The following is a 15493-nucleotide window of genomic DNA, read 5'->3' as shown; positions in this document are numbered from 1 at the left end:
TCGAAATGCGTCCCAGGCCGTTTCAACTGAGGACTCTGGGTCTATTGTCCAATCTAATAACGATGCTGAGTGCATGATGTCTGGTATATTTGCTTCCCAGACGTTAGGTCTGGACTAGGCTGACGCGTGCTCGTGACTGACAGTTATATGGAAGTCGAAAATTAAAACTGCGTGATCACTTTTACCTAGGGGTGGCATATAATGAAGGTTCACAACGTCATCCACATAGTGAGTGAGTATAAGATCTAGTAAGGATGATTCAGTGTCCGGATCGTACCTAGTCGCTTCTTTCACATGTTGCACTAGGGCATATGTGATAACCGCATCAACTAGTTCCTGCTCGAAGGAATTTTCTGACAATTCAGTTCGCAGATTTTCCCAGTCTACCATAGGTGCATTCAAGTCCCATAGGATTAGACATTGACCACTTCGTGACCAAGTATTGAGACTGCTTAGCAGGACTTCATTTACCTCACACCTTGGACTGCGATAGACCAAACCAATCAGCAGCTCTCGTCCCTTGCATTTCAAGTGGAGACTAACTAATTCAAACGTCCCACTCTCATGGGATATACTGTCGAGAATGGCAAATGGGATAGCATTCCTAATGAATAGAGCTACTCACCCTCCTTTACGCTTTTGTATTCTGTCGACCCTTACTAACGTAAAACCCTCTAAATCAAGTTCCATACTATCTATAGCCTGTGTCAGCCAGGTTTCTGTAACTGCGATTATGTCTGGCTTTGTAGAGTCAGTCTGTACACCTAGTTCCGATAGCTTATTAAGTAAGCTCCGGGCATTGGCGTTACAGATCCGAAGCCTGTTTAAGTGGCTTCGTGCTTCACCCAGAGTGGCTTCGGCATCATTCTCTGCCGAAGCCTTACAACCCAAAAATTTACAATTTTCAAGTCCTTTTCGCCAGCGTCTAACCTATGTTGTAGTCCTTTTTCGGCTTCCCGTCTTTTAACACGGTCTACCAACAGTAAGTCCTTCCGGATAAAGACTCCTGAACCCTTTAATTTGTGTCCATTCTGTAAAATTAGGTCACGTCCGTTCGAAGAGTTGAACACTACTTTAAGCAGTCTGGAATGATTTGGTTTCAAGTCCGCTAGACTCCTTAGTCTGTACACCTTAGCAAGGTGACCCCGGTGATACTTTGAGGCATGAGTTGATTAAGCAGCTGCTTAATCAGCACAATGTCATGCTCGAAACGAGGGGGTTGTCAACGACCTGAGAAGTCAGGTTATGTTTGCCGCTTAAAACCGATCGATCTTTGCGATTGCGGCTTCTAGGCGTTTCCTGTGGGATCCCATCTGGGAGACGGGGAAGAGAAGAACCTACTTCCCTTGAGCTTTGTTTAAAACAGACCCCTTTGGAGACTGCTTTTCCTTCTTTGACCGGCATGAGTCATCTACTATCGAACTAACCTTAGTTTGCTTCATGTCGATTTGTGTGTCGACAGATCGAGTGCTGTTTGACGTGTTCCGACTACGCTTGCTAAAACACTCTTTTGCAGCATCAACCAGTGAGATGGCCTCGGTTAACAGGCTGTTTGCATCCAAACAGCACTGTTGACAAAGCCATACGCAACCCTTCTTACTGAACCGTTTGAAAGTCGCAGGCGTTAAGTTCGTGCAACCTTCATGGTACCAGCTTTTACACTCGTCGCACTCCACGACAACCCGGACGTTGGCAACTGCCTTTTTTTACACTGTCCGGTCATTTAAAAGTTTTTTTAAAAAAGGAACGAGATGCGATGATACTCAGAAACAAAAAAAATCAATGACCAAAAAGTGAAGAACTGTAGATTGTTAGGACCAAAAGTACTAACAGATACAATTGAATATGAAGTACTCAAGAGTACCAACGACAAAACTAATTGAGAGAACGGTAAAAACGGTAGTCTAGTCGAATACTTTAACTGACATGAATTCAGTTAAAGTGAAAACAGTAATCTTGATACGTATTAAACGATCAAAACAATGAAATTTACCCAGCGAGGAAAAATGACACTGTCAATAGAGTTAGAAAGGATCCGATATCACTGTAGCAAATTCTGAACTGCTCAGGTATTGTAGGATCATCAGCTAGTGGATTGGTCATGTATAATTCTCCTAAGATTATCCAACGAGTCAGGAAAGAGCACGGGAATTCTAAACGCTATCCAACTGGTAAACATAAAGGATCCCAACCTCAACATGCCTGAAGACCTGAGAAAACGATCGGGTCTCGCAGTGATTTTTTCATAATCACGAACTTGAGAGACAACTCCGACCTTCCTCTTAGTCTGCATGAAAAAATGACAGGATTCCCCGGAAAGAGTTAAACAGAAAGTTTAAACTTTTCAAAACTGAGCCACTGCTTATCCATTAGAGTATAGGCGACTTAAAGGTGGTCTTCCAATGACTGACAGCATCGTAAATACTTCTGGACATCCCCTTAAATACCTACTTCATCACAAACCTTAGGAGTCACTCTCAGAAACTGGAGACACAACATAGGAGAACGAACCATTCTGACCTAGGGGTATTGGTGATCAACTGTGAATAGATATGGGAGCATGTTAAGCGAAAGCTTCTATCTCATCCAGAATCGTTCGAATCATTTGAGCTCTCCGCAAAAATATTGCACACTCAAATTTGAATGCTGATTCTGAGGAATATATTAACCACCAGTTCTTTATGCAAAGGCGTAAAAAGCTATTTCACTCAATGATTCTTTGAAAAGCTTGTTTTCATGCTGTTTAGGAAAACACAGACGATATGAATATCTGAAGGTCGCGTATGCCTTGAGATGATCGGTGTTGTGCCCGATAGTTTAAGGTTAGTAGTTCATGATCTCATCACAAAAATCCTTACTACAAATCGATGTGAATCGTACTCATCTGGTAAGTAGTTACGAAACTTCTCTCTGAGTTTTCAATTTCATCAGATTCCGTGAAGCAATTTTATTCATTTGGTGAGAATTTGTTCACGTGGTAAGTTTCCCATATTTCCCCGCAGTTTGTGTTAGTTCTTCCAAGCCAGCATCATTATCAGAAGTAGAGGCTCAGCTGTTTTCGATTCGTAAGTACTAAGGATCAATTCATTTCGTTTTAGTGCAAATAGATGGAAGAGATATTGATTCAGTTAAACTCAAACGCCTGCTAAGAATCTTACATAACTTGGTAAATTTTCAGCATTTTTATTTTTTCAGCCTTCTGTCAGACGAAAGGCAGAAATTTTGGAGTTTTTCTACCAGCTTTCTAGCCACAATTATTATCGAGTATGTTATAGTCTTGGTAACCTCGATTTTTAAGCGAAAGGCTGATATCCCGTCTGTTTCTGAAAGCTTATTTCGAAATCCGAACTTTTTTAATAATGGATCAAGTGGTTTCGTGTCCGATTTGTGAGTCGAATTTATTCCCAATTCATTTTGTACCCAGCAATTAGCAATGTGCTCTTTTGAGTTATTTTAATATTCGGAATTATATTACCTTACTGACCCGCCTACAATATCTTAACTTACAAGTGTGATATTGCAGCATTTGGAAACCACGCATATTTTCAACCACTTGAGTAATAGATAGTTGCAGCTTGATTTAAGGCCAGCACAACAGTTTCTAGGTAATAGTGATAACAACTTATGGTACTGTTTTGGTGTTAAGCATCTTGCATACATATCATTAGATGATTGTTCGTAGCAGCTATCTCACAGTTAAGTTTAAAAATTATATACTGAAGGGGCATTTTAATGATCAAGTATTTATCTGTTTATTTGTACACATACATTAGTTCGACGGACCAAAATACATATGCGTCACAAAATAACGATGAGGTTGTGAAGATATAGAGAAAGGAAGGTGGGTATAATAAAAAAGGAATAGAGATGAGTAGAAATTAGTGCATGGGCGAAATATTAATGACAATAAGAAAAGCAGTTCAATTAAATCAGATTAAAACATTTTATAGTGTTAATTAATACCAGTCAGTAGTTTATTTAGCTGTTAAACTGGAGCTTGTTTGGATTTAGTTGTTTTTTTTCTTTCCATACTGTTTACCACAAATGATTGGAATTTCGAGAAATGTCATGAGATCGTTAGCTATTTTATCATCTTATTGTAAAGGCCAATTATCCCATTTTTTCGAGCGTCTAATAAAGTTATTGACCTGTAGTTTTATTTATATCATAACCTAAAACAGTGCATATTAACATCCTTCAGTGTGTAGTAAACTCTTTTATTTAGGTATTTCTTGCTACTTGTTCGATTTTAATGAAAAATGCTTTGGATGTTTCATTGTTGCTTGTACTTAATTATTAACAATATTAGTGACGTAAAGTGATCCACTTACTCAGTACAAGGTTTTTCACTTCGTTTTAAACCTCACTATATGTTTTAAGGGTAGTGATTCATTTACTCAGACTGAAGTAGGTAAAGTGAGTTCTTGGTGTTCTATCTATTAGTTAAAAACTGAATTTTCTCCTGCCAGGCCATAGCTTCATCTTGGTTAAATGGTCATAAATAAGATTCCATAAATGCAAAAAATATGCGGCTCACGACATCTTATGTCAATCAATTGTTTGCACACACACTAAGGTTGAGCTCCTCAATGAATTAGTTCGGTTAAATATTTTGCATAGTGTTGAACTCTGCCATGAAGAGGGTTAAAAATGTTTGGGTAAGATTATTCGTGCATAGTTTCATCCATTCACTGCTTGTGCTCGAAATGGTAACTCATGTCTAAGTATGGTGGGGGATGTTTCACGGAAAACAAATTAGAACACACCGCTCATCAGTGAAATCTGAGCAACGTAGCTTTTATTTATTTATTTATTTATTTGAACACATAAACATTGGTACAAGGTGGCACCAAATAGATATGCGCCACATAAATCATTCGATTTGTGTGAGGGCTGTGATACTGCCCAGGTGCCCGAACCGAAGCAGGTGATTTTCTTAGGGGGCCACACCCCGAGCATTTGACCTGAAGGTCTGATCCACAAGGCAGTGGAGAATCGTGAGGAGATGCAGTCCCATGGTAGCCGATGACCAGCGATTGGTTCATACGCCATTTGTTCCCTCAGGATATTGGAGCCCATGTGCACCATTGGTTTGGAATCCGGTTAAAGCGCCAGACATTCGCTTTTCGTCCTCTCATTTTCGTAAACAACACCCGTGGTACGAGAAGGCAGTGAGTAGGACTTCCCTGGCAGTCAGTCAGTAACAACGTAGAACTTCGTACGTACGTACATCAGTTCGGGTTGCCACACAACATTAGCACAGAGATGCAGTGGTCGATTCAAATCCCATAGTGGTAGAGGTAATAAGAGTATAAGCAGTAATCAGGAAAATTAGTGTTTGGAGATGTTATTTAAAGAGTATAATACAGTGAAGTAAATCTGGGAAGAGAAAAAAAAAGAGACAAGGAGGAATAAGGAGATCAGAATTTGGGAGAACACAAAGAATGGATGCACCTGCGCCATTGCAAACGATTTTCAGCCATGTCATTCAGGGTCTCTAACCATCGGTTGCTGTCATCTCGCGGTCCCCAACCAGGTAGTCTACACCTACCAACATGACTCAGTCAACTTGTCAGTGACTTCATGGATTTGTGCCATGTTTTGGTCTGGCCGCTACAGGCTTTCTTCCAACCTACTCCTATACCACTGAACATCGCACGTCGAGGTAGTCGGTCGTTGGGCATACGTAACACGTATCCCAGCCATCTCAACTGATGAAGTTTCACTACTTCATCAATTGATTTGCCATCCTTACCTAGTACCCGTTTCCTAACAACTGCGTTACTTACTTGATAGTCCCAGGATATACGAGCAATATTTCGAAGACACCTATGATCAAATACTAGTAACCTACGAATATCCTCTGCTCTTACCGGCCATGTCTTCCCTGGCAGAGGCTGTTTACGCGTGGCCGTGTGAGAGCATTTCGAGAGGGAGGGCGGGCGGGCCTACCCCATTCTTGGCCATACCAGGGCATTTAGGGGCGCAATGTAGCTAGTTTGAGCATTTTTGAAATCCACTTTTTGACACTTGCGAATATAGAGAACATTGTCTTTACTGCCCATGGAATTTCGTACTACCAGCTGTCATTTCATATTTTCTGTTGATTCATCTCCGTGATAGATTGATTAAAAATGCCGTTTTATCTGTTAGGACAGTTTACATTTTTGAATACACATTCTCCGTTATTTTGAGGTGTAAATTTTAGTTTGATATAAAAACATTTAAAAGCATAAAAATGTACGGAGTAAATTTAAAATGGGTCCTTTGTACTTTAGAATATCTCACTCTTCCGTCCAACCGAAATCCAAACCCCCTACTCCAACTGTGAGGTCTACCATAAGATCTGGCGATTCATCGAATTCAGCAACAGACCATTTAGTTAATTTATGGGGGCCTTCAGCTAGTGATTCATATAAACCTCTTTCAAACAGTAATCTTAATCGTCGTTTCCTTAGTCAGCGTATCAAGAATTCATCACTACCCAAAGGTAAGCTATTTATTTGATGTCATTTTTCATAATCTTATTCCCCAGAGTTACTTTTTTACACACGGTACGAGAAATAAGAATTTTCTATGGTTCAGTTTTAACATATTACATTAAATATTGTTTCTAGGCTAACAGTAGTTACTAATATGAAGTTCGTACTCTACTAACGTGTTACGTTATCTCAAATATTCTAGTCACTTGCTATTTCTGTTCTCGTACGTCAGAAAATTTACTACTCCTTATATCTACACTAAACTCAAACACATTTAGCATATCTGTTCTAGTTTTTTTTACTATTGTCTTAGAAATATGTCGGAAATATGAGTAAAGTAATACTATTGTTTGGTCTACGCGACTGTGAATAATACTTCTGGGACACCTTAGTAAATTTCATTGTCAAGAGTTCCGTTCAGTTAGTTTTCTCCCACTTGTAAACAGAGTGGTTAGTCGGTGTGGTAAACTCACTGATTTTTTCTATCATACCTCATGGATCTGTTCTTGTGTACAAAGTCAATGTTTTAACTAGCCATCAACTCTCAGAAGATTACTGATAGATTGATCGGTTGAACTTATGGAAGTTAACTGTCAATTAATTCACAATCTCAATGCAATCACCCAGTCCTCTGTTTAATAATAGTACTCCATCACATCTATTTAGCCGGACTTTGTCCTAATATAAATTAGGATTGAATATTTAATGAAATAAATCCGGTTAAGGACCATGTATTGTAGTTCAATGGATCCAGTGTTAAACATACAACTCAGATTATTGGTTTACATTTGGAAGCTTAGCCTTTCTTTTGTTATCGGTCACAAAATTTATGAGGATTGTTATTTAGAAAATATTTCACATCATAGACTGGGTCACTGAAAGCCAAAGGAATACTATACAGTCGTTTTATTCTTTCACAAGACTATCCTGTTTAATGTTCATTGCCATCATTAAAACTGGCTGAAAATATTAAATTTGGCTTTTTCAAAGCAGAACCTTGTAGTGAGTTATGCTGTTGGTTGTTTGTAGGATGGATTAAAATTATCTGACGATTCATAACTTTCAGTTGTCATTGGATAATGGTTTCTGATTAGAGTTATGAAAGTGACCTAATGATTAAATTCTTAGGCTCCCAACCAGTTGATTGGAGGTTCTAAACTTCGCTTTAGTTTAGAGTAACGTCTATCTGTTGTCGTTGATGACACCAATATTGCTCATTGACTGGAGTTAAAAATGTAAACCATTAGATGTTAACTCAGTAGTCTGAAGGTCAAGCTCTCTTCGTGGGATATGGAGGTTCTGGTTTGCATATCTGAAGGTGCCGCAGATATCCTTTTCTGAAGTTCTATACTAAGGAGAACCAGCTTTCCATCACTTTCTATTTTCTAAAGTTTGTCTAACTAAAGTTAGTTCTTAACTTGGACTATAAGTCCAATACTTTCCACAAATCTATGTTCGATCAGTTTTAGGCTTTTTTATTACCTGAACTAGGTGTTTTTCTCTACCTTTTTAAGGGTTCTCAATTATAACTGTTTTTCGGCTGTTTCAGGGCTAATGATACCACTCAGTTACCCAAACCGTAGTAGGTGAAGCGGGATTCGAACCTGGGATAAAGTGGTTGAAAGTCGAACTCCTTGACATCTGAGACGTTCGATAGAGAATATTTTTCGCTGTCGGTTAAATTGAATAAGTATATATATATATATATATATATATATATATATATATATATATCATCAGATTTGTTAGCATTTTCACCGCGACTCAAACCTAAAATTGATTGCTTTCGAACGTCACAGGATTACTTAACAAATTATGAAATTTTGTTTTCACAAAAGTCTCAGCAACTGAAATTAAATTAATTTGACGTTTCATCGAACAGTGGAGTTGCAGCCTCATTTAAAACAATAGTTGAAATACAAATTCTCAAGGATAGTTAAGGCCAAAAATAAATATCTACTGAACAACTGTCCAGTCACGTTCGAATTTGCTGTCTGTAATCAGAGTATAGCATTCATGTTTTTGACTTACGAGCTTTCAAATCTATTAGGAATATATAATTCATGTAATAGTTATTTCAGTTACTGCATATTTTACTTTTGATACTCATTTAGTTAAGGAAGAAACTCAGAATGAACTTCTAATTAACTATTTTTCTTTGGCGTTTCAGCTGCCAGTCGAACAACGGTTTCGGAATCTGATCTCCTACGTGAACTAGTATTTGTACTAAATGGTGTTGGAGGGAATCTAATTAAATTTAATCATATACAGGATTCCTTCAGAGTATGTTTAATGCCTTTTTGTCGTAAAAAAGTTTCATCCTTTCTTGGAAAATATGTTTATATATTAAGACGCGACTAATTCAACTTTGGAATTGTATAGTGAGAATTTCTGAATTTCTACTAATTTTTACGTGGAATAACTACTTCGTTAAAGCTATACAATACTTATATTTTCATTAATGTTTATTGATGCCTAATCAGATGTGACTATCATCACTTCAGCCCATGATTTCTTGTCGACTATCTCCAACCATTTAACATTAGATCACAGTTCATGTGATGTTAAGTCACTTAGACCAGTAACGACGTTGCGACTTGATTAACCGAGTCCAATTAACGTTAAATAAGTATGCAAACATAACATTGGGCACTACTAAACAGCTAGTTAACTGTATGCACTAAAATGTTGCTTAGGTTATCTATCTGATCCATTCTTAGACAAACCTTCTTTTGCTTTTGGCTTTTCTTATGTTTGTTGGACAAGTATTCTTTCATTTATTATCCGCTGTATAAGTGAATAAGTAGATTCTTTTTTATATTGTTTCGCTACCGACTTCCTTTTTTCCATTGTTTGTGACATGGGCTCAGTACTTGATTCTCTCTTCCTAATATACAAAAAGCCACTCAGGGTAATTGTAGTACCCTGATTTTAAAGTAAGTTGTGCACACGTCCTCTAGAATTCCAAGAGGATGAGTAGCATACAAACCTACTCTGGTCATCGGCTACCTTGGGATTATATCCCTTGATGTTAGTGTATCGTCTCCTGAATTAGATGTTTAAGTCAAAGGTCCAGAGGAGTCTATGAATGTATTCACCATCTCTTTGCTTCAAATTCTTATTTAAATTTAGATAAGTTAATAAAATTTCACAGGTTAATATATTGTTGATAGGCTATCTATGCAGTTGGTTTGTAATTAAAGTACTCAGCTCTCAACCAACAAGTCAGGTTTATTTATATTTATTTTATTATTTTATTTGAACACATAAATATTGGTACAAGAGGGCACCAAATACATATGCGCCACACAAAACAATGAGAATTCGAAGAAAAAAAGAAGGTAAGGAGCGTTAAAAAAGAACAATAACGAACAGATTAGTGTAAGGCAGTGTAATAGTAATAAAAATAATAATAATAGTAATGATGGGGGAAATGGAAAGGTACAATCAGAAGAAATCTCTCAGTTAAGGAAGATACAACCACTATTTTATGAAGGAAGTAAAAGAAGGTTACAGCAGGATCGCCACTGGCTTCTATTCTGAGCCATATCGGATAACGTCTCTAGTCACTGTGTTCCATCATCTCTCGGACCCCAACCAGGGAGTCGTGAAGGACCAACAGAACCCAGTCCTTTGCAGCTTTCTTTCATGCCACGACACCATGTCATACACTGACCACCTCTCCGCTTCTTCCAACCAGTCCCAGCCTCGGCAAATAATGCACGACGTGGAATTCTCTGGGACGAAATTCGTAGAACATGTCCAAGCCACCGAAGTCGATGTTTCAAAATGGTGACACCAATTGCATTATCGTCTCTGTACCCGAACACACGATGCCGAACCTCTGCGTTACTAACATGGTGTTGCCACTGGATGTCAGCAATCCTTCGAAGACAGCGATGATCGAACATAGAGAGTCGTCTAGCGTCCTCAACTCGGAGAGGCCAGGTTTCACAAGCATAGAGCAAAACTGCTCTCACCGACGCGTTGTAGATCTGACCTTATACAGCCAGACTAACATCACGAAGGCGCCAAAGGTGGCTCAGATTGACATAAGCCGCTCTGACCTTCATTATACTTGCATTGATCTCATCACTCACGCCACCACCAGCACTTATGCAGCTACCCAGATACACGAACTTCTCGACTACTTCTATCTGCTCACCATCCTGGGTGAGTATAGGATTAGAATCCTGCCAGTCTTGTAGAAGTACTTTGCACTTCGAAGGTGCAAAGCACATACCATACGTACGGACACTGATTGCCAACTGATTAAGTGCGGATTGCATGCCTTGGGCATTATCGCACAGTAAGACAATATCGTCCGCATACTCAAGGTTGAGAAGTCTTTCTCCAGGCAACAGATCCACACCACCATTACTTACATCCATCAGAGCTGTTTCCAGAATGTCATCGATGGCAAAGTTGAAGAGGAATGGTGAGATTGGGCAACCCTGCCTAACCCCACTGCTCGAATGGAACAATGGAGAGAGGTGGTTGTATGCCCTCACTCTGCCTGAGGTGTTTTTATATAGGGCTTTTAGGATGTTAACAAACTTGTCAGGCACACCCTTCTTCAATAGACAATCCTAGAGAACAGTGCTGTCCAACGAATCGAAGGCAGCCTTAATGTCAAGAAACACTACGATTTTTGGTCTTTGATAAGTATGACGGTGTTCTAACATTTGGCGGAGGGTGAAGATATGATCAATACATCCTCAACTGAAACGAAAACCAACCTGCTCCTCGTGAGTCAATCTTTCTCGGGTTTTGAACAACCTATGAAGTACGACAGAAGCCAGTAGCTTGGACACAATCGTAAGTAGACTTATCCCTCGACAGTTGTTACAGGAACGACGTGAACCCTTTTAAAGATAGGAACAACTATCGACTCATTCCATGACGTTGGTACACTCTCTAGTTCCCAGACTTTTGTGAACAACGTCGTCAGTTCCTTAGTCAGAAAGTCACCACCATCTTTAAAAAGGACCGGAGGTAAGTCATCTGGGCCCGGTGATTTGCAGCGCTTCGAGATTTGGAGTTCCTAGCGGACTTCCGCCTCAATTGGTGGATCAGTCGTCACCGGCCATGGAGGGCAGAACAGTTTGACGGAAGTTGCCGGAGCAGCAGGCCAGTTGAGCCGTCCGGTAGTTACCAGATGCAGCTGCTACTTCCAGCTCATTAGCACGCTCCGACCACCAGTCTTCTAGGTCCTTACGCAAGCTTTGCCCGGTTTCATTACGTAACAGCCTTCGTTTGTAGTCAAACTCACGGTCACCCGGAGTAGACCGGCAGGCTTCAATGAGTTGTAAGGAGCCTGAAGAAACCCAGTGCTTGTAAGCGGGACGTTTCGCGAACCCACAACTGACTTTACTCTCCATTTTCATGGCGTTATGCAATTGCGACCAATGCTCATCTATACTTTTCGGTGGGATGGTAACTAGCCTAGAAGCTAGCTCGGTTCGATACTTACTAACAACAGAAGTTGCAACCAGCTTGCTAACATCAATCCTTTGGTGGTGGTCACTTCGTTGACCACTGAAAAGTAAGGTAAGATTGGCACAGACCAAGGCATGATCAGAGTCCAAATAGGTACTCCAAAAGGAGCAGCAGTCTTGTACACAACCACGCCAGCGGTAGCTGATCTTGATGTGATCAATCTGAGTCCAGGCTTGAGATGCAGAGGGAGGACGCCAGGTGGCACATCGGCGATGACTGTGCCGAAAGTTAGGGCTAGTCAGAAACAGGTTGTGGTCTGTGCACAGTTGCAGTAGACGGTCCCCGTTATCTGTCCTGCGACCAACATTAGTACAAGGAGGCACCAAGTAGATATGCGCCACATAAATCATTCGATTTGTGTGAGGGCTGTGATACTGCCCAGGTGCCCGAACCGAAGCAGGTGATTTTCTTAGGGGGCCACACCCCGAGCATTTGACCTGAAGGTCTGATCCACAAGGCAGTGGAGAATCGTGAGGAGATGCAGTCCCATGGTAGCCGATGACCAGCGATTGGTTCATACGCCATTTGTTCCCTCAGGATATTGGAGCCCATGTGCACCATTGGTTTGGAATCCGGTTAAAGCGCCAGACATTCGCTTTTCGTCCTCTCATTTTCGTAAACAACACCCGTGGTACGAGAAGGCAGTGAGTAGGACTTCCCTGGCAGAGGCTGTATACGCGTGGCCGTGTGAGAGCATTTCAAGAGGGAGGGAGGGCGGGCCTACCCCACTCTTGGCCATACCAGAGCATTTGGGGTCTACAAGTCAGGTTTGAATCTCGCCTTATCTACCTTGATTTGTGAAGTCGGACGTTATCAGTAGCCTTCTCACAAACCATATAACTGAAATCCTTGTGTATAAGTTCGCACTTAGTAAATAAGTTATTCAGATTGTATCGTTAAAGCCTATATGTTGTCTGGTTATCCTGGAAACGCGATTGAGCCGTACTATTTGGGCTACAAATTTTAAGCCTGGGCGATGTCTGACTCTCCTGTTAAACAGGATTGAGCTGTACTGTTTGGGCTGTCACGTGAAAGTTTGAATGATGTCTGGTTCTCCTGAAAATCAATGTAAAATTACCCTGGCTTATAAGGGTATATTATATAATTAAATAATTAATATTCGTGTATAAAATTGAGTAGTTCGGCATTTATCGATGTTATTTCCTTTGTAGTTTTCTATTGTTTTCTCAGTATTATTCCTTAAAGGATGAGGAAGGCTTTAGGATGTGTATTTATTTTTATTGTGAAATCGTTTATGTTTTCGAAATCTATATCGAGTCTATTTTTATAAACATCATAATTCTCTCATAAACTACCAGTCAGACCGTTCTGTATATTTTCTCTGGCAGTAACATATTCTACAATGTGCAATTTGTAAAAACAGTTGTTCCCTAAGTATCGAATTATCTTGAGAAAATGAATTAACCCATATAAACGTTATGTTAGAAGTTTAAAAATTTGTAGTTAGATATGATTATTTACTTGTGTATATACCTACAGAAAATGATATTTCGTTAGGTTATTATCTCTAAACGAATATAAAAAAGCTGGACAATTGATATGTGTTTAGCTATCGAATATTCAAATTACGTAATTAAAGTTATGTATCACTGAAACATCAAGTTAAATAAAAAAAAAGGTTTTTCGTACATATACTGGGTTTGAATCTCGCGGGGGGCGAGATCGTGGATGCGCACTACTGAGGAGTCTCACAATAGGACGAGACAACCGTCCAGTGCTTCCAGGTTTTCCATGGTGGTCTAGCATCAACTAAATCATGATCTCAACCATTGAAATTACTATGATTTCCACAAAACCCCTTCTAATAATTTAAGATACAATTTTTTGTGTAGATAGATTTCAATTTAATCTGTTCTGGGTCAACTCAATTTGTTGATCAGAATTCATTATTCTATGAGTTCTGTCTTAATTAATGTTTAATGCAAATTGATTTTATTTGAGTATTTCTCCTGCAATAGGAATAAAAAAATAAGGAATAAATTAATAAAAATTTTATTGTTTATTTAAGTGTTTTGTAATCCCTGGTCTTGGGATAGATCTTTAAGTTATTGAAATGGTATTTTGTACGTTTTGAATAAAATAATTTTCAATTTATCATATTCAAGATCTATTCTTTTCTATCTTGGTTTCATGTTAAAATGTTTTATATATTTTTATAAATTGTTTTTTTCCCCTAGTTAGTATCAACTGCAAATGTGGCTGTCGGTCAACAAGATTCAATTCATAGGATAGCTGAATGCGGATGGTTACATAATAAAATTAAACAATTTATAAGTCGTGCTCGAAATGATAGATCTGCTGGGACTATTGTACAAAGTTTTGCTTCTGGCTTACATGAACACTTAACTGAGTATTACCGTCTAGTCGCCACTTTAGAAGTAAGTGTATTTATAGATATATTTATATATAGTTGGTGGTTAATCTTCCTGACATATTTAATTGATTCATATGTTTGAATATATTTGAGGTCTTATTGCCTATGAATTTAACTAAACTTCCATTTATGATTATTCGCTAATAGACTCTGTAATATGTTGCCAGAATTGTTTTTTCATACCAAACTGTAGTCTTTTAAATATGGATATAAAATTGTTCTATTATTTATTTCGAACTGTGTTATTTTTAGTTGAATGTTTCTTTTTTTGAAATTATCTTTAGAGATCCACTTCACTGATGAACGGGTTGATTTTCGGTAGTCATGATATGATTAAAGAGCTCGAAGCAATGAATAATTTTGACTAATTGTTGATAATGATCCATTCAGTGTACTAGTCGGTTTCGTAGATATTTTATTTGGTGTAATGTATTTTTCAAAGATAATTTACATATCACTAGACTTCTTGTTACTAGGAGCCTAAGTAAATTGGAATTGTTCCAGAGAATAGCTAAATGCAATCACTATTTCTTTATTTTCCTGTCTATGTACAATCATCCAGTTCGATTTATGCAGATGGATTACATTTATACTTTCTAACTTTTTTTGTGAAACACTGTAACTGTGTATGAAGACCGTAAACAGAATTTCTGATGTTTATCAAAAAATATTACTTATTTATACTTTTACTAATCATATTATGAAATTAAATAGCTGTATAATGTCTAGTAATTAAGATTATACACCAGTTAATATCTGGATGAGATTAGTGAGAAACATTTTTCCATTGTTGAAATTACATAATATAAAATGTTATCGGTTATAAACTTTGCAATCAATTGTTTTTAGTTACTTACTGACAACCAGAGTATTTTTTTTTTAAATTTCGAAATTATACGTGAGTTGTGATAAGATTTAACATTCGGTTTTTTTTCATGATCTAATACATTCTAAATTTTTTCTATTAGAAAACAGGTATAATAATGGATCGATTTTCAGGCACTTAATCTACATGAGACTTGTTTATAGCATAAATTCCAGGACTTTTTACATAATTTTTAGACATAGCGTTTGGTTACGGCCTCTTTTGTATGTGTGTAGCTTAAACTCATGGTGA

General features: G+C 38.4%; 1 protein-coding gene across 2 annotated transcripts in view; it reads left to right on the top strand.

Annotated features, from left to right (window-relative positions):
* The first annotated feature begins 2631 nt into the window (after window positions 1-2631).
* TUBGCP3_1 (Gamma-tubulin complex component 3) overlaps window positions 2632-15493 on the top strand; it is a 38268-nt gene continuing 25406 nt past the window's right edge. The window contains exons 1-10 of one of the 2 annotated variants that reach the window (XM_035729639.2): window positions 2632-2691; window positions 2728-2887; window positions 2932-2977; window positions 3013-3065; window positions 3099-3166; window positions 3196-3264; window positions 3299-3387; window positions 6279-6490; window positions 8653-8765; window positions 14180-14380. In XM_035729639.2, the coding sequence (XP_035586448.1) occupies window positions 2794-2887; window positions 2932-2977; window positions 3013-3065; window positions 3099-3166; window positions 3196-3264; window positions 3299-3387; window positions 6279-6490; window positions 8653-8765; window positions 14180-14380 (945 nt within the window). In that variant the 5' untranslated portion in view covers window positions 2632-2691; window positions 2728-2793. Of the gene's footprint in view, window positions 2692-2727; window positions 2888-2931; window positions 2978-3012; window positions 3066-3098; window positions 3265-3298; window positions 3388-6278; window positions 6491-8652; window positions 8766-14179; window positions 14381-15493 lie in introns of those variants that run through there. The other variant, XM_051215150.1, reaches the window with a different exon arrangement.

The sequence above is a fragment of the Schistosoma haematobium genome, chromosome 2 (genome assembly GCF_000699445.3).
Source record: "Schistosoma haematobium chromosome 2, whole genome shotgun sequence".
NCBI lineage: Eukaryota > Metazoa > Platyhelminthes > Trematoda > Strigeidida > Schistosomatidae > Schistosoma > Schistosoma haematobium.
The sequence above is the reverse complement of the archived record's forward strand: the minus strand, read 5'-3'. Positions and strand labels throughout refer to the sequence as shown.